Here is a 19,332-nt window from a genome sequence, read left to right as displayed (position 1 = left end):
GCTAGTTTTTTGTATTTTTTAGTAGAGACGGGGTTTCACCGTGTTAGCCAGGATGGTCTCGATCTCCTGACCTCGTGATCCGCCCGTCTCGGCCTCCCAAAGTGCTGGGATTACAGGCTTGAGCCACCGCGCCCGGCCCATCTTACCCATTCTTTAGAGCACAACTCAACACATTCCCCTCCACCACACCCACCCCCAACTCCAGCTAAAAGTAATCTCTTTCCACTGAACAACAATAGTAATTCAATGAGCTATTTTAATCATCCAGCACTGACAACCTGCTGTTATATTTGCTAGAACATCAAGAAAAGACAGAGGTATCATTTGGTTTCTCAATGAAAATATTATAATAGACATTCTAAGGTTCTCATGGGACTACCATTAATATGTGTGGTATATGTCAAAAATGGTACTAACGTCATTTCCATTTTCTAATGGAAAGTTAATTCCACTGACTTCCAAATGGAAATCATTTCCATTTTGCAAGTCATTCCAAAATGAAGAGACATGAAGGTGCTATCTAAAGCCATAATTCCTGAGTGAAATGGCATGGTACCCTGGACTACCACAATTGCCTTCTCTTTATATATAGGACCATGCCAACCAGCTAGTTTCCATTTAAAATACAGTCCATCTGCTGCTACATTCTGGCTGTTTTCTACCCAGGAAAAATGTTTATTGTACCACTTAGCTAGTAAAAGAAAAGAGTATGAGCAGTAACAATCAGTGTACTGATGGAGCTTACACTATATTTTGGCCAACATCATTTTAAAAGGGCAAGAAAGTAGCAGAACACTTATTTCAACAGACTACCTATTACTAGAAAAAGCTACAGAAACAGATACATCCCAAAAGTAATAGTGACGCTTTTGCTTGAAATAAGGTAAAATGAAAATTACACAAATAATTCAATATTGTGTAATTCAAATATCACAAACCAAATTATAAACATTCTAAAAGAGCCCACAGACCATGTGAATAAGCTGCATAAGACAGATGGTACATGATAGTGGTCACAGACACATACCTTGGGAATCAGTCAGACTTTGAGCATAATCCTCCTTTCTCTACTTAATAGCCACATGCCCTTTGATAAAATTATTCAACTTCCACAAACTGGTTTCATTATATATAAAATGGAGGTACCACTACTGTATTTTCCAGATTCTAACAAGCTCTTGAAAAGATATATATAAACATTTCGAGAATCAGGATGAGTCTGACAATTGATTTTAAAGAAACTGGATAGCCAGAAGTCAGAGAAATAATTTGTGGCAGATTTAGCTTTGCCTGAGTATGTGCAAATTGAGCTTTGAGTTGTTTACTCTGGTGATAACATACTTAATCTTTTATTTATTTTTTATTTTATTTATTTTTTTTTTTGAGACAGAGTCTCCCTGTGTTACCCAGGTTGGAGCACAGTGGTACAATCTTGGCTCACTGCAATCTCCACCTCCAAGGTTCAAGCGATTCTCCTGTCTCAGCCTCCTGAGCAGCTGGGATTACAGGCACATGCCACCACATCCGGCTAATTTTTGTATTTTTAGTAGAGATGGAGTTTCATCATGTTGGCCAGGCTTGTCTTGAACTCCTGACCTCACGTGATCCACCCATCTCAGCCTCCCAAAGTGCTGGGATTATAGATGTGAGCCACTATGCCCACCCATTACTTTTTTTTTTTTTTTTTTTTTGAGATAGAGTCTTGCTCTGTCACCCAGGCTGGGATGCAGTGGCACAATCTCAGCTCACTGCAACCTCTGCCTCCTGGGTTCAAGCCATTCTCCTGCCTCAGCCTCCCCAGTAGCTGGGATTACAGGGGCACACCACCACATCCAGCTAATTTTTGTATTTTTAGTAGAGACGGGGTTTCAGAAACATGTTGGCCAGGTTGGTCTTGAACTCCCAGGTTCAAGCGATCCTCTGACCTCAGCCTCCTGAGCAGCTGGACCACAGGCACCAACCACCACACCTGACTAATTTTTTATATTTTTTGGTAGAGATGGGCTTTCAGCATGTTGCCCAGGGTTCCGGGCTCAAGGAATCCACCTATCTCGGCCTCTCAAAGTGCTAGGATTACAGGTGTGAGCTACCATGCCCAGCCAAAGTAAGTTGTTTAAACAAAAAGTCACAAACTAGTAAATCAAGGGCCAACTTAGATACAGGGACATTTTTTTCTATGAGCCACAAAAGTTTTGTTTTGTTTTTCAATTAGTTACCAAGATTTAATGTTCTTTCAAAATCCAGATTCACAGCTTCCTATTAAAAAACAGAATTTGGGAATACTGGGCTGATGACTATAATCAGTTAGAGCTCAGTCACAGATGACTCCCTGCCCTTGCCCCACTCTTCAGCCGGGCGTAATCTCAATCCTGCACACCTTAGCCTTTTATTGTCTTCCTGGCCTTTGTAAATATTTGAATCTCCAACTGTTTTTTTGTTTTCTTTTTTTTTTTTTTTTTTTTGAGACAGAGTCTTGCTCTGTTACCCAGGCTGGAGTGCAGTGGCGCAAACTCAGCTCACTGCAGCCTTCACCTCCTGGGTTCAAGCAATCCTCCTGCCTCAGCCTCCCGAGTAGCTGGGATTACAGGCATGTGCCACCACGCCTGGCTAATTTTTTGTGTTTTTAGTAGAGACAGGGTTTCACTATGTTGCCCAGGCTGGTCTCAAACTCCTGACCTCAGGCAATCCACCCGCCTCACCCTCCCAAAGTGCCAGGATTACAGGTGTGAGCCACTGCACCCAGCCTGAATCTGCAATTTTAATGTACACATTAGACGTGCTTTTCTAACCTGGAGTTTCTGAAGAATTGGACAATGGAGCAGATGCTTCAGCTAAGGCAGCTAATGTAGCTAATACTGATGTAGAAGAGTTTCCAAACTGAACAGCAGATACACCCGTTTCATCTGTAAGAAAAAAGAAAATAGATTTGAATTTCTAAGGAGCTTAATCCAATGCATATTTCTGATACTCTATTTACCTTATTTGACTCTTAAACAAAGCTTGGATAGCATTAGCTTTTGAAAGGTAATACTGCAGTAAATTTTGCAGTATCACCTTTCTTCAGATTGTTTTGTCTCATAAAATTTTTTTTGCCAGTTATGCCAAAGAAAACCAAGGTGGCTGATAGAATCTTACCCTTGTTCTCCAACAGTCCTTTCTTAAAATGATGAATACCTACTAAAGCATAAAATCCCAAAGCCTATCCTATATGCATCTCAATACCTGTTGCCTTGGATGAATTTTCTGAAGATACCAGACCTGTTAGGTTCACCACCCCTCCAGGTCCAATGATAAACTGTGGTGTTGCAGCATGTATTGTCACAGTGTCAGGACTCTCTGGGTTTGTGTTGATTTGGTTCTGCATAGCAATCTAGGGAAAAAATGACCACAGTGTTTTCAGAATTATAACCAGAACATATAGCACAAATTCTCCATATAATACAAACACACATGTAAAGGAATATTCTCAAAGAATAATCACATAGTACAAGTGGAAATATATGTCTAAGGTCCCCTGACAGTGTAGGGGCACACTATGGGTATATATTTATATCCCGAGTCCCCCTCCTAGGTAAAGCAGCAAAATCCTGGGAGAGGAGAAATGAGTATCTAAAAGGTTTTTAACAGAACAAAGAACAACTGGACATCAAGCCGGTTGAGGTGGCAGGTGCCTGTAATCCCAGCTATTCAGGAGGTGGAGGCAGGAGAAGTGCTTAAGCCCAGGAATTTGAGACCAGCATGGGCAACATAGTGAGACCCCCATCTTAAAAAAACCAAAACCAAAACAAAACAAACAAACAAAAAATATTTCTGTAGCTATAGAAATTTAATTATTTCTTCTATATTTGGCAATACATAATACCACATATATAAAGCATGTCCTTCTCAATTAATCGTTCCCCATCTTCAACCCCCAAACTGCACTCCTAAGAGTAAAAGGAATGGAAAGAGGCATGGTAGAATTCATTTTCCTGAACATAAAACATCTTTTAAGTAACTAGTGAAAGCTCAAAGGAGTTAGACAGTCTTAGAAAAGAAGAGTTCTACTGCTGGGATCAGGAACAAACAGGCAAGAAGAGGCATTGATTAAAGAAGATAACTTATATTATGTCATATGGCTGAAAATAAGAGAAGTAATGTTAGTTACTAGAAAAATCTTCCCAAAAGCCAAAAACAGCAGATCTTTTTGAGGATGTTGAAAAATAAAAGAAACAAATCAAACTGCATCACTCACTCAAGGGATGTTATTACGGTTGCTAATATATACATTTTTTAATTTTTATAAAGTCATTTATAGTAGACCTGGAAAAATCATATAGTATCAAAATGCAACAAAAATAATAGAATAAAATGTCTAGGGCCAGGCGCAGTGGCTCACACCTGTAATCCCTGCACTTTGGGAGGCCGAGGCAGGCAGATCACCTGAGCTCAGGAGTTCGACACCAGCCTGGGCAACATGGTGAAACACCACCTCTACTAAAAATACAAAAAATTAGCCGGGCGTGGCAGCATGCACCTGTAGTCTCAGCTACTCAGGAGGCTGAGGCAGAAGAATTGCTTGAACCCAGGAGGCAAAGGTTGCAGTGAGCCAAGATCGCACCACTACACTCCAGCCTGGGTGACAGAGCAAGACTCTGGCTCAAAAAAAAAAAAGTCTAAAGGGAAATTTAGAAACTTAAAAATCAGAAAGTCATCACCTTATCTAACGTTAATGAAAAGACTGGCCTTATAATCAAGAAAATGAATACTAATAAACAAAGAGGAAGTGAAAGAGAAAAAGGCCTATCCAAAATAACTAAGCCTAAAATGAAAGGCTACAAACGAAATAGTTTAAATCATCCACAATATAAGAGATCCCTCTACTGATAATTCTTTTTCTTTATGTTCTTAAATTAAAAGTCAAAAGTTACCTGTAATATCTCTGCTAAATCTTCATTTCCATTGTCTATTGAAATATCAAATGCAGTTTTACAAAATTTACTTTGCGTGTGTACATCAGCACCATATTTGATTAAAAGTTCCACCACCTCTTGATGATTGTGTTCTGTGGCCCAATGGAGAGCTGTCATCTTTAACATGTCCTTTGCATTGACATCAGCACCATGCTACAAAAATATTTCAAAGAGATTACTAACATATGAAATATTATATTAAAAATTCCTGATATGAAATTATTAGTCTGTGCTTTAAAGTAAGAACAAATAACATAATCAATTCTTTATTTGTATATGTTAAATACATGTTCCAGGCCAGGTACAGTGGCTCACACCTGTAATCCCAACACTTTGGGAGGCCGAGGCGGTTGGATCGGCTGAGCTCAGGGGTTTGAAACCAGCCTGGGCAACATGGCAAAACCCCATCTCTACAATACAAAAAAACACAAAAAATTAAGGGCCAGACATGGTAGCTAACATCTGTAATCCCAGCACTTTGGGAGGCTAAGGCAGGCAGATAACTTGAGGTTAGGAGTTCGAGACCAGCCTGGCCAACATGGTGAAACGCCATCTCTACTAAAAATAAAAAAATTAGCCAGGCACAGAGGCACACACCTGTAATGCCAGCTACATGGGAGACTGACACAGGAGAATCACTGGAACCCAGGAGGCAGAGGTTGCAATGAGCCAAGATCATGCCACCGCACTCCAGCCTGGGCAACAGAGCGAGATGCTATCTCAAATAAATAAATAAATAAATAAATAACAAAAAATTAGCTGGGTGTGGTGGCACACAGCTGTGATCCCAGCTACTCAGGAGGCTGAGTTGGGAGGATTGCTCGAGCCTGGGAGGCGGAGGTTGCAATGAGCCAAGATTGCACCACTGCACTCCAACCTGGGTGACAGAGTGAGAGCCTATCTCAGAAAAAAGAAAAACAAACAAAAAAAAAATATATATATATATATACACACACACACACATACACATGTCCCAGCAATCACCACTTAATCTGTCACTTACAATCACCACTTAATCTGTCAACTTAATCATTTTTCTCTCATGCTGAATTTCCTGTTTTCCTTCTAATTTCTTAGGAATGAGGCAATTATTTTTTCAGTCACCCAGCTATGGGCATAAAGAGCTAGAATGGCATAAGAAATGAAGGAAACTATGAGCATTCCTCTAAAAGCTTCTTTAATGTTTGTATAGCAGCTGGTCCCTTGGTTCCTCATTTCCACAAAAAAAAATCTTTTGCTTTCAAAACCACTGTAACCCAGAAAAAATAAAAATAAAAAAATTATAAAAAGAAAACCAGTGCACCATAAAGAACTGAAAGTAAGCTAACTAGAGATATATTGTCCAATATGACAGTCAATAGACACATGTAGTTTTTGAGCATTTGAAATGCTGCTAGCCAGAATAGAGATGTGCTATATGTATAAACACACACTGAGGCCAGGTGCAGTGGCTCATGCCTGTAATCTCAGCACTTTAGGAGGCCAAGGCGGGCAGATCACCTTAGGTCGGGAGTTCAAGACCAGCCTGACCAACATGGAGCAACCCTGTCTCTACTAAAAATACAAAAAATTAGCGGGGCCTGGTGGTGCACGCCTGTAATCCCAGCTACTCGGGAGGCTGAGGCAAGAGAATCACTTGAACCTGGCAGGCAGAGGTTTCGGTGAGCCAAGATCACACCACTGCACTCCAGCCTGGGCAACAAGAGCAAAACTTCATCCAAAAAAAAAAAAAAAAACACACATTGAAATTGAAAAACATACCAAAAAAATAGAATGTAATACATCTCATTAATAATTTTTGTACTGGACTGGGCGTGGTGGCTCACCCCTATAATCCCAGCACTTTGGGAGGCCGAGGCAGGCAGATCACTTGAGGTCAGGAGTTAGAGACCAACCTGACCAACATGGTGAAACTCCATCTCTACGAAAAATACAAAAATTAGCCAGGCGGGTTAGCGGGCACCTGTAATCCTAGCTACTCAGGAGACTGAGGCAGGAGAATTGCTTGAAACTGGGAGGCGGAAGTTGCTATGAGCCAAGATCGTGCCACTGCACTCCAGCCTGGGCAACAAAGCTAGACTCCATCTCAGAAAAATAATAATAATAATAATAATTTTTATACTGATTTCATGTTGAAATGATAATCTTTGTATATATTGGGTTAAATAAAATATAAAATTAGAATTACTTTTTAAATGTAGCTACTGGAATATTTAGAATTACAGTATACGTGATTTGCATTTATGGCTTCCATTGTATTTCTCTTTGATAGGCTGATCTAGAGGCCAGAATAAGAAGGATCAAGCAGAACATCTATCACTCTATGTTTCAAAATTTTCTACAAGGTCAGGAGTTCGAGACCAGTCTGGCCAATATGGTGAAATCCCATCTCTACTAAAAATACAAAAATTAGCCAGGCGTGGTGGTGGGTGCCTGTAGTCCCAGCTACTCAGGAGAACCCGGGAGGTGGAGGTTGCAGTGAGCCGAGATGGTGCCACTGCACTCCAGCCTGGGTGACAGAGAGAGACTCCGTCTCAAAAAGAAAAAAGAAAAGAAGAAAGAAAGAAACGCTGTAGTCCCTCACCGTAAGATAGACCAAGGTCCAAGAAATAAATTAGTTGGCTTAACTGAGAATATACCTAAAGAAAGTTTTATCCCTCGTGAAATGAAAGCTGTAAGATAATTTTCATTTAATGGGCTTATACACACAAAAAATGAAATACTATAGATAAAATACTAAGTATGCATTTAACAAAAACTAGTTCCCTCTCCTTCTTATAAAACTCTAAAGCCTTTTAAAAGCAAAGTGCAAAAAGAGAACACATACCTTAAGTAAAACCTCTACTATGCTGGCATGGCCCTCAGAAGCTGCCATATGTAATGGTGTTCGGTCCACTTTGGTTCTGGCATCTCTGCTTACGCCAGCTCGGAGCAGTACCTCTGTGGTGGAATAATGACCATACTGTGCTGCTAGATGAAGTGGAGAAGTTCCCAACTGTACCATAGAAAAAAAAAAATCCACATTTACAGTATTGTTAGTACACTTCTGTTTATATAGTAAAGATTTTCTTTACATTATCTGTTTACATAGTAACTCAAAACTCAAAAGAAATGACTAGATTCATGCTTATCACATCCTCTTCATAGATGCCTTGAAGAATTCCCACTCTCAATGAAGAAAAAAATCCAGTATTTCCTTTAATTCAAATTTTCTTTCTTCATTATTTTTTATCAGATAAACTGCCTGAACAAAATTAATTTCATTAGAAATTAAGAGACAGTGGCCAGACGTGGTGGCTCACACCTGTAATCCCAGTACTTTGGGAGGCCAAGGCAGATGGATCACTTGAGGTCAGGAGTTCAAGACCAGCCCGGCCAACATGGTGAAACGCCATCTCTGCTAAAACCACAGAAATTAGCCGGGCATGGTGGCATGTGCCTGTAATCCCAGCTACTCAGGAGGCTGAGGCAGGAGAACCACTTGAACCCGGGAGGCAGAGGTTGCAGTGAGCCAAGATTGCACCACTGCACTCCAGCCTGGGCAACAAAGCAAGACTCCATCTCAAAAAAAAAAAGTTCACTATGTTATGAAGAGATTAAGTGGGATATATGTATAAAAGTCCTTAGTCCTATCTCTCTCTCTATATATATATTTTTTGTTTATTTGTTTGTTTGTTTGATTGTTGTTTGCTTAATTAGAGACAGGGCCTCACTGTGTTGCCCAGGCTGGGGTGCAATGGCTATTCACAGGTACAATTATCACACACTACAGCTCTGAACTGCTGGGCTCAAGCAATCTGCCCACCTCAGCCTCCAGAGTAGCTGGGACTACAGGCACACACCAATGAACTTAGCTAAACCTTACATTTTCAAGCGAAGGTCATCTCAGCAGATCAAATAAATTCCTTAAACAATCCTTTCTTTCTCCATGCTTTGTCACTTTTTCTTTATCTAACCTTTTCTATACTCTTAAATGTCAGTATTTAATGAAAATATCTCAACAGCCAATTTAGCAACCAGGAGCTTTGCTCAGTTTGACATTAGGATCTACTTTTTTATTTTTGTCTTCTGAGACTTTCCCTTCTTGGTTATTGATGCAAAACATATACACATATATGCAGGTTTTTTTGTTTTGTTTTGTTTTCTAAGACAGGGTCTCACTCTGTCACTCAGGCTAGAGTATAGTGGGGTGATCACAGCTCACCGTATCTTCAAACTCCTGAGCTCAAGCGATCCTCCTCCCTCAGCCTCCCAAAGTGCTGGGATTATGGATATGAGCCACCACACCTGGCCATGTAGTTTTTGTAGCTTTTGGGTTTTTTTTTTAATTCATTTTTTTAGAGACAGGTTCTTGCTCTGTCGCCCAGGCTAGAGTGCAGTGGAGCAATCGTAGCTCACTGTAACCTCTAACTCCTGGGCTCAAGCGATCTTCCATCTCAGCCTCCAGAATTATACTGCATGTATTTCTCTGTGACTTGCCTTCTTTTGCTCGATATTATATTCATGAGATTCACCATGTTAATAAATATAAGTACAGCTTGCTAATTTTCTGTGTTCTATAATATTCCATTGAATGAGTAAGCCACAATTAATTTAACCAGTATTGATGAATATTCGGGTTGTTTCCAATTTTGTGTTATTATGAATAATGTTGCTGCTAAATACAGAAGTCTTGTATATGTTTCAGGCACATGAACACATTTCTCTTGGGAATAGTCTTAGAAGCCCAACTGCTACATCATACAGTATGTACATCTTCAAATTTACTATGTGCTGCCAAACTGTCTTCCAAAACGATTATACCAATTCCACACTTCCACCAAAAATATGTGAGAGTTCCCACCATCTCCTCACCAAGCCTTGGTATTGATCAACTGTTTTTGCTAATCTGGTGGATATATAATAGTTTTTCATGATTTTCCTCTGCATTTGCCTCAATCTTAATGTAGTTGAGTATCTTTTCATGTTTATTAATCAAACTTTCTCCTTGATAAAGTACCATATAAAGTCAGTCTTCTATGGCCTTGTCTTTTTATTGCTAACCCATGGAAATTCCTTATGTATTATGGATACTAATCCTTCTTAAGATCTTTTTGGCTTTGGGAGGCTGAGGCAGGTGGATCACAGGGTCAGGAGTTCAAGACCAGCTGGCCAACATATTGAAACCCCAACTCTACTAAAAATACAAAAAATTAGCCAGGCATGGTGGCAGGTGCCTGTAATTCCAGCTACTTGGGAGGCTGAGGCAGGAGAATCACTTCAACCCGGGAGGTGGAGGTTGCAGTTAGCCAAGATTGCACCACTTCACTCTAGCCCAGGCAACAGTACGAGACTCCATCTTAAAAAAAAAAAAAAAAAAAAAAGATCTTTTTGTCTTGAGGTACTACAACATCACTATGATGTATCTAGATATGGATTAGTTTTTAAATTGATTCTGCTGGAGATTTCTTAGGCTACTCAAATCTGTGGGCTGCCATCTTTCATCAGTTCTGGAAGATTATCAGCAATTACCTCTTTGAATTATTTCATCCCTATTTTTGCTCTTTTTGTGGATCTATGATCAGATATTAGACTTTCTCACATGATCCTTCATGATTCCTAACATCTCTTTTACATTTTCTATCTATTTTTATCTGTGATATAGTCTGGATCATCTTTTTTCATACCTTTCAGTTTACTAATTTTCTCTTTAGCAGTTTCTAATCTGTTACTAAAATTTTATCTCAAGTCCTTACAGGTCTGCTTCTGTTGACAGTTGTTTTAGCAGGTTACTGTTCAAACTGGCATGTGTCCATGTGTTTAGTTATTTCTGACTGCTCACTTTCCTTTGAATTTCATTTGTGGATATGAAGCCTGGGATGAAGCCAGGTTCCTCCAGAGAGGATACTCATCTGCTTCTGTCAGGAACCTGGGGTAATCCCTAGTCCAAAGATCACTTCAAACTCATTTCTCAGTTTACAGTTTTTTAGACTACACAAGTATTTATGAGTTCAGGCTGCAAGTGTGTACAAAGGATGCCTTGTGATTCCGAATTCTCACTATCAGATTTTTTTCCTCTCTCCATTTGATGTCTTGGTTCACATCAGCTTATTATCTTTGCAGCATCATGGCAACAGGGACGAGGGCAGGAGCAGATAGGAGGAGGGACAGGGTATTCCTGCTTAACCTTACACTGAAGGTGCAGCTCTTTGGAATTCCAGAATTATGAGAAAAGATCTCCTATCAGACTTCTCTCCATGAACAGTCTCAGGTCTTTATCTTTAGTACCCCAAGTCAGTGAGGTAGAAAACCCACCAGACGGCCGGGCGCGGTGGCTCACGCCTGTAATCCCAGCACTTTGGGAGGCCGAGGCGGGCGGATCACAAGGTCAGGAGATCAAGACCACGGTGAAACCCCGTCTCTACTAAAAATACAAAAAATTAGCCGGGCGCGGTTGTGGGCGCCTGTAGTCCCAGCTCCTCGGGAGGCTGAGGCAGGAGAATGGCGTGAACCCGGGAGGCGGAGCTTGCAGTGAGCCGAGATCGCGCCACTGCACTCCAGCCTGGGCGACAGAGCGAGACTCCGTCTCAAAAAAAAAAAAAAAAAACCCACCAGACAAGTGTGAGTTCACCTCATGTTCTCTAGGTAAAATTTCTCTGGGTTTTAGCCTTCACTTGGTTTTTCAGGTTGATTAGCTCTTTCTTTCTAACTCAGCAGTGTACTTAAGAAGATTTTCTTTAACATATTTAATCAAAAAGTCTTTATTCTTTAAAGATACAAGTTGAAATATTTATGGACAAAATGATATGGTCCCTGGAATTTGCTTTAAAATAACACAGAACAAAAAATAATACAGTAGACAGAGTTATAGAGGAAACAAGATTTATCATGATTTGATAATTTTTGAAGTTGGGTAAAGAGTATTACAGGGATTGATACATATTTGAAATTTTCTATAATAAAAAATTTTTTGTTTTTCATGAAAAATGTAAAAATAACAAGAGAAAGGAAGGCGAAAACAACAAAACCAATAATCTGGAATTTTTAGTTGTTACCAATGGGAGGGTTAATTCAGATTCCTAGTATTCCATATCCCCAATACAATGCTTTTTTATTTGCCCCCAGAATTAAAGAGTTATGTTTTTTTGCCCTCCCCACAACTGCCTTCTTTCTATAGTTGTCAAGATCTCATTCCCATTCCTTTCTTCCTCTTTGATCATGTTCGCAATAGTTTTACAAGTACTAATTGAAACATAAACTTGTTTTTCTTTAGGAGTGACTGTAACACTAACGCCAATCTTTATCAGTATCTTTCTGAATTATAAATTCTACTGTGCTATTTATAAAGCCTTTAAATTAAATCCCAAGCAGACACATGTTTATATTCATGCCACATTAATGCACTCCAAAGTTTGAAAGAAAAAATCTTTGTGGATGAAATATTTGGATAAGGTTATCCAGTATCAAAGAAAATAATATAAACCACTTCTTTTAGGACGGTTATAATTCTAAAATAATAAACGAATTTGCAAAAAAAAAATTTTTTTATCACTTATAAACACAATCCTGACTACATTTTTCTCTGCAAAAACTCAAAAATGAGAAGGAAAAAAACACACAACATTAAAATCATTCTTTACCCAGTCTGTAGTAAAAGGAGCTCCATTTGCCATCAAAATACGAACTTCATCATCTTGACCTGCTCGTGCCGCTTCTAAAAGCTTCTTTCCCAAATCTACCAGGGACATCTAAACAAAACATAGATGAACTGAACATCAAAATCTCCATTTATACATTATGACATGACATTTTCCCTCCCTGTCTTTATTAATAAGTCAATTCTCAATTATCCCTTCAAAAGAGTTTGATGCCAGGCTGGTCTCAAACTCCTGACCTCAAATGATCTGCCGGCTTTGGTCTCCCAAAGTGGTGGGATTATAGGCATGAGCCACCACGCTCAGCCAAGCTGGTCTAAAATTTAAAACTGGCAACTAATTGTTTTCACTGGAGGGTTTGCAGCAATAAAATTTTTCATAAAAGTAAATAAAGTGCAAGATATTATCATCTGTTGTTGGTGCAAATTAAACTAAACTTACCATAAATTATTTTGCAATAGTAAATGTGTTCAAAATTTTAAAATACAAATTTTCTGCCCTCCTACATGCAATGTATATTTAAGTTCTTGCAGAAAGTAAATAATTCACATTCTATGAAAATACTAAAAAGAGAGTAATAGTATTATGAATAGACTATCTGTCTCATTAGAGGCTAGAGGCCAGGTACGACGACATACCCCTGTAATCCCAGCAGTTTGGGAGGCTGAGGCAGGTGGATCACTTGAGGCCAGGAGTTCGAGACCAGCCTGGACAACATGGTAAAACCCTATCTCTACTAAAAATAAAAAATTGGCTGGGTGTGGGAGCTCACACCTATAGTCTCAGCTCCTCAGGAGGCTGAGGCACAAGAATCACTGGAACCCAGGAGGCAGAGGTTGCAGTGAGCCGAGATCGCACCACTGCACTCTAGCCTGGGCGACAAAGTAAACTCTGTCTCAAAAAAAAAAAAAAAAACAGGAAAGAGTATCTTGTGTCTTGAATTTAATATATCTGAAAAGGCTAATGTCCCAGCCTGGGATGTAAGGTGTGCATGGGTGTGTATGTATTTGTGTCTTCTTGAATAAGAAATATTGAAATACATGTCAGAAAAAAAGATTATGACAGTAGAATATAGGTAAATTAAGATTTGAATGTATCACAAACATTCAAATTCAAAGGATGACAGTTCTCAGAAGAAAGTTTCCAAACCCAGAAAGACTATCCAGCTGGAAGATTACTCAATTATGTTACACAGTATCGTAAATAAGGAAAAGCAGAATTTTAGGCCTGTAGGGAAGGGAAATATGGAACCCCTGAGATTTACAATGAAAAAATGTGCCTGGGGTATAAATTTATCTCAAAAAAAGTATATACTCTGAGGGTTAGGTAAGTAGTCAAGAGGAAATAAGTTATAAAGAGTAATGGCAGGTTGATCAGTGTATCTCTCCTTGTATGAACTATTATTACAGGTTGAGTATCCCTAATCCAAAAATCTGAAATCTGAAACTTTTTAAGCATCAAAGGAATGCTCATTGGAGCATTTCAGATTTTGCATTTTTGCATTAGGGATGCTGAACCAGTAAGTATTAATGGAAATATTCCAAAATCTGAAAAAACCCAAAATCTGAAACACTTCTGGACTAAGTATTTCAGATAAGGGATACTCAACCTGCACTCAATAAGGAACAGAAAGGAGTGTATGTGTGAGAAGGAAGTTGGCAAATGGGGCTTGAAAAAGTTATTTCTGCCAGGAAGAACTGAAATGTTCTACATCATTAAAAGGGCTGTCAAGAAATCTAAAAGGGGTAATTATAAGAAAAGCTGTCCATGAAAATAAACAGAATTATGCCTATAATTTTTAATGAATTAGGTAAGATGGGAATAATCAAGCACAAAAGAGGTAACCAGGGACAGATACTAACACTTGGAGGCTTGCACAATAATTAGGTGAGATATACATATCCCAAACAGGCCTTCATCACAAGGCAGGAAAGAATTTCTTAGAATTGTTTCATTTGTAAGGATAAAAATAATCTATATTATGGTCAGGCACAGCGGCTCACACCTGTAATCCCACCACTCTGGGAGGCCTAGGTGGGCGAATCACTTGAGGTCAGGAGTTCGAGACCAGCCTGGCCAACAGGGTGAAACCCTGTCTCTACGAAAAATTCAATCCAGTCTGGGCATAAGAGTGAGATTCCATCTCCAAAAAAAAAAAATCTATATTATATTCTGGAGTAAAGAATAGGAAAAACCACCACATGTACTTGTGGGATTTATATGGGATTTTTTTTTAATACACTTCTCTGTGATACTTGCAACATTTTCATCCTTGCATTTCTGATTTCCTTTCCTTTTTTTCTCCTATTCTCTCATAACCTTGATGGAGTCACTGAAAGCCAAGATACTCCTCAATCCTGCTTAAAGTCACTAAGATCTATAGAGATTACTGATCTCCAATGAGGCATTTTTTTCCTAGATAATATGTAACTGCTGGACAGTAAAAATTAACATCATATTCAACAGGCAAGAAACCTGCAAAAATAATTTCCTATTAAACGGCAAGATAAAGCAAAAAGAAACTGACCTCTCTCCTACAGAAGTACGGTAAAATCTGAACTGGTCACACTAACAAATATAGCACCTATACTCTGAATGATATAAATTTGGCTTTACGATGAAATATATCTTTCCAAAAATAAACATTTTTAAATAGGTTTTACGCAGGTAATATAAAATCAGTTTGCATTCATTCAGCATACATACTGCCAAATGGTTTAGATATCTGAGTATCTTTTGTGAAGTGCCAGTTTAGGGCTTTTCCCCATTTTTTGAAACTGGGTTGTCTGTCTTTTTCTTATTGATTTGTAAGCATTCTCACATATGTTCTGGATATGAGTCCTTTGTCAAATATAACAAGTACTATAAGTATCTCTGTCCAGAACCCTGATTTTTGACCCTCTAGCTTATGTTCTTTCTTTGATAACACATAGTATTTTCTATACTATTAAAATAAAATAATCAAAATAAAATAAGAAATGGCAAAGAAATATATTTACCACAAAAATGACTAGAAGAAACAGTCATGTTTTACTTATTTAAAAGACTTGACTCAAAATGAAAAGGGGCGGGAAATAAACAGCAAGGACCCAACACATCAATAGTTAAAAGACAGGCCATACATTTTAAAGAAAAGAAAATAGAAATAATTCACAAGGGCAAAAAATGCTCAGTGTCACTGCTAATCAGGTTAACAAAAAGTAAATAATTTTAAAGTAATTACTGATGCAGCCAAGAATTAGGTGAAACTGATACTTTGATATATTGACAACTCAGATATGCTGATAGTAATATAAGTGGATCAGCTTTATTTTTTAGTCAACTTGGCAAATTTAACAAGTTACAAAAATATCTGAGTTCATTGACCCAGTAAGTGACCCCACTTCTAAGAATCTATTCTAAAGATATATTGAAACAGATCTATCAGTAAAGATTATATATGCATACACATATATATTATATATAATAATTCTTATAATGTGACCAATCTAAAGGTAGGAAAATGATTGAATTGTAGAATCGAAAGGAACAAAATGCAGTAATTTAACCTAATAGTTTTGAAGCTATATAAACAACAAAAAATTTATGCCACATCATGAAAAGATATAAAACTTTTTTGTCAAAATACGCATATAAAGTATAAAACACTGAAAAATATTAACAATTGTTTAGGATGGAATGATTATGGGAAATTTTGTCTTCATTTTACAAAGTTTCTATAACATTACTATATTACCTAATTTTAAAAATGTTTTTTTCAAAGGGACAAATTACATTGTATGACTGTCAACTAAGCAAATGATAACATTAAGGAAAGTTTTATGTTCCTGACTTACTAGATGGGATGAGCAGGAAAAAAATAAAGAAAATGTAGAATGTTGGGAACTTAAAATATCAATCATATATCTGCTTACATGAATTATAATAAAATCATGAAGCATTTGAACAAATCAACTTTGTCCATAATTATTCAATTGTCCTAATTATTCAAAACATATCACAGTTTAGGACCAAATACACTTAAGTTACTCTGGTTTTAAATTTCCATGAGCAATACAGCCATATGGTACATTAATGAGATGGATTCTTGGAAATCAGTGGTTCTCACTGGCAGCAGCACTGCCCCCTTGAGAGCCCTTTGTATGTTTATGGCGGCATTTTGGGGACTGAAGGTGCAGATGTTCTGCTAGCATTTAATGGGCAAGCGCCATGGATACGAGAGGTCCAGCAAAGGAGGGAATAGTCCTGTAGAACAAAGAATTGTCACATGTTCTGGATAATTTTCAAAGATTCCACTGAAAACATATCTAAGGCTGGAAACAAAATGTATTTTTTCCACAGTGTTAATGTATTCCAAATATTCTAGAATGCAGCCGTACTATAAATCTATTTGTTTTGTTCAGAAATTTACTAAGAGTTGTTTGTCATTTTGGAAAATCATGTCAATGCCACTTTGGCATGTGCATCACCAATATCATATATCAATCAGCTTGTTCAGCTATCACATTCACAGTGATTTTATGTGCCAGCATAAGCATTTTACTAACTCACTGTGACATCTAATGCAGTGTGCTCAAGTATTTACATATTTTAATACACATTTTATTATAAATTGCTTCTTTTCAAATTATCCTTTATATTATAATCAAAACATGACTTTTTTGAAATCATGCAGATCAGTAACATTAACTATGATTTTCTTTCTTTTCTTTTGAGATAGAGACTCTCTCTGTAGCCCAGGCTGGAGTACAGTGGCGAGATCACAGCTCACGACAGACTCGACCTCCCAGGCTCAACTAATCCTCCCGCCTCAGCCTCCCGAGTAGCTGCAACTACAAGAGTGCACCATCATACCTGGCTGATTTTTGTATTTTTTGTAGAGATGAGTTTTTGCCACGTTGCTCAGGCTTGCCTTGAACCCCTGGGCTCAAGCGATCTGCCTACTGCAGCCTCCCAAAGTGCTGGGACTATAGGCATGAGCCACTGCACCCAGCAACGATGATTTTCATTTAAAGTTAGCAGAAGGGGCAATACAAAATATTTATTATAAAAAGGTGGCAATGGATCTAATAAGATTGAAATAAATGGAAGAAAATACACATAATATCAAGCAAGACAAAAATCAAAGGTGCTCTGATTTTCTTGTCAAGATAATTAGTAGTTTTAAATAATGAAAACAACAAAATCGTAGCATTTTCACTCTGTCTCACCTAACAGGGACCACACACACTCATCGTAGTTTTTGACCCTTAGAGGAACTCAATTGTAATAACATAACTACACTGACCAAGGGGAACATAGCTCCAGGTCAAGTCACTAATTTACTCAGTTCAATATTTATATATTAAAATTCTGGATGGGTGCAGTGATTCAAGCCTGTAATTCTAGCACTTTGGGAGGCCGAAAAGGGAAGATCACCTGAGGCCAGGAGTTTGAGACCAGCCTAGCTAACATGGTGAAACCCCACCTATCTCTACTAAAAAAAACACAAAAATTAGCCTGGTGTGGTCCCAGCTACTTAGCTAGCTGAGGCAGGAGAATCCCTGAACCCGTGAGGCAGAGGTTGTAGTGAGCCGAGATTGCTCCACTGCACTCCAGCCTGGGCAACAGAGCAAGATTGCTTCAAAAACAAACAAACAAAAATCATCAGAGATAAAGTGCTAGTTTTTTTTTTAATCATTTAGTTTAACAACAAAAATATATTGCTTTTTTGGTGTGGCAAATAAGTTCTTTACTCCAATTAAAATGTATGTTAAGGCTGGGCGTGGTGGCTCACGCCTGTAATCCCAGCACTTTGGGAGGCCGAGGCAGGTGGATCACGAGGTCAGGAGATCAAGATCATCCTGGCCAATATGGTGAAACCCCGTCTCTACTAAAAATACAAAAAATTAGCCTGGTGTAGTGGCACACACCTGGAGTCCCAGCTACTCAGGAGGCTGAGGCAGGAGAATCGCTTGAACCTGAGAGGCAGAAGCTGCAGTGAGCTGAGATTGCACCACTGCACTCCAGTCTGGGCAACAGAGCCAGACTCCCTCTCAAAAAAAAAAAAAAAAAAAAGAAAAGAAAAAAAATGTATGTTAATAATAAATCTATTATACAAACTAGCTACTTTTGCTCAAAAGGACACGCCAAGAGAGCCATCTAGTGGTAACAGGAATTACTACCAATAATTACATGTTAAAGCTTAGAGTATTTTGTTTTGAATTTTTCTGTAATTTACAGCTTATAGAGTGGTTGTGAGGATTATGGCATCTACTGGACATGAAAGCTCTATAAAATCATAAAGTACTAGTTCCACGTGAGTGGTTACTAACACTCTAAAAGAGTATGAATTTTAAAAATGTTTACACCTATTATATTTAATAAGCCTTTACTCACATTAAAACTTTAAAATAAACTTTTTATATAATTCTTATGCTCAATAAGTACAATTATAAATCCAATATAAATCTCCTAAAGATTTTCTCCACTTTTTGTATTACACACACATCCTACACACACATCTAAAGTCTTTAAAATGTTCATACTCTTTGACTAATAATTCTACTCATATAAAACCATCATAAGGAAACTTTTCAAAACCCTAAATATATTAATGCTAATGCTATTTAAAATAAGGAAAAAAACAACTACAAACAATGATTAAAGACATTAAGATATGTCAGGCTGGGCGCGGTGGCTCACGCCTGTAATCCCAGCACTTTGGGAGGCCAAGGCGGGTGGATCACGAAGTCAGGAGATCGAGA

The 19,332-nt window shown here is 38.2% G+C and overlaps 1 protein-coding gene across 10 annotated transcripts in view; it reads right to left on the bottom strand.

Moving 5' to 3' along the window:
* The window catches only part of LOC105490483 (GA binding protein transcription factor subunit beta 1), a 74,764-nt gene that overhangs the window by 17,301 nt on the left and 38,131 nt on the right, over positions 1-19,332 (bottom strand). For 6 of the 10 annotated variants that reach the window (XM_011756206.3, XM_011756200.3, XM_071066877.1 and 3 more), the window contains 5 exons: positions 12,572-12,679; positions 7,780-7,947; positions 4,911-5,105; positions 3,223-3,370; positions 2,790-2,903 (listed from right to left, as the gene is read on the bottom strand). In XM_011756206.3, the coding sequence (XP_011754508.1) occupies positions 2,790-2,903; positions 3,223-3,370; positions 4,911-5,105; positions 7,780-7,947; positions 12,572-12,679 (733 nt within the window). The remainder of the gene's footprint in view (positions 1-2,789; positions 2,904-3,222; positions 3,371-4,910; positions 5,106-7,779; positions 7,948-12,571; positions 12,680-19,332) is intronic. The other 4 variants (XM_071066880.1, XM_011756233.3, XM_071066881.1 and 1 more) reach the window with 1 other exon arrangement.

The sequence above is a fragment of the Macaca nemestrina genome, chromosome 7 (genome assembly GCF_043159975.1).
Source record: "Macaca nemestrina isolate mMacNem1 chromosome 7, mMacNem.hap1, whole genome shotgun sequence".
NCBI classification, from domain to species: Eukaryota; Metazoa; Chordata; class Mammalia; order Primates; family Cercopithecidae; genus Macaca; species Macaca nemestrina.
This window is presented reverse-complemented; position numbering and strand designations above follow the sequence as displayed.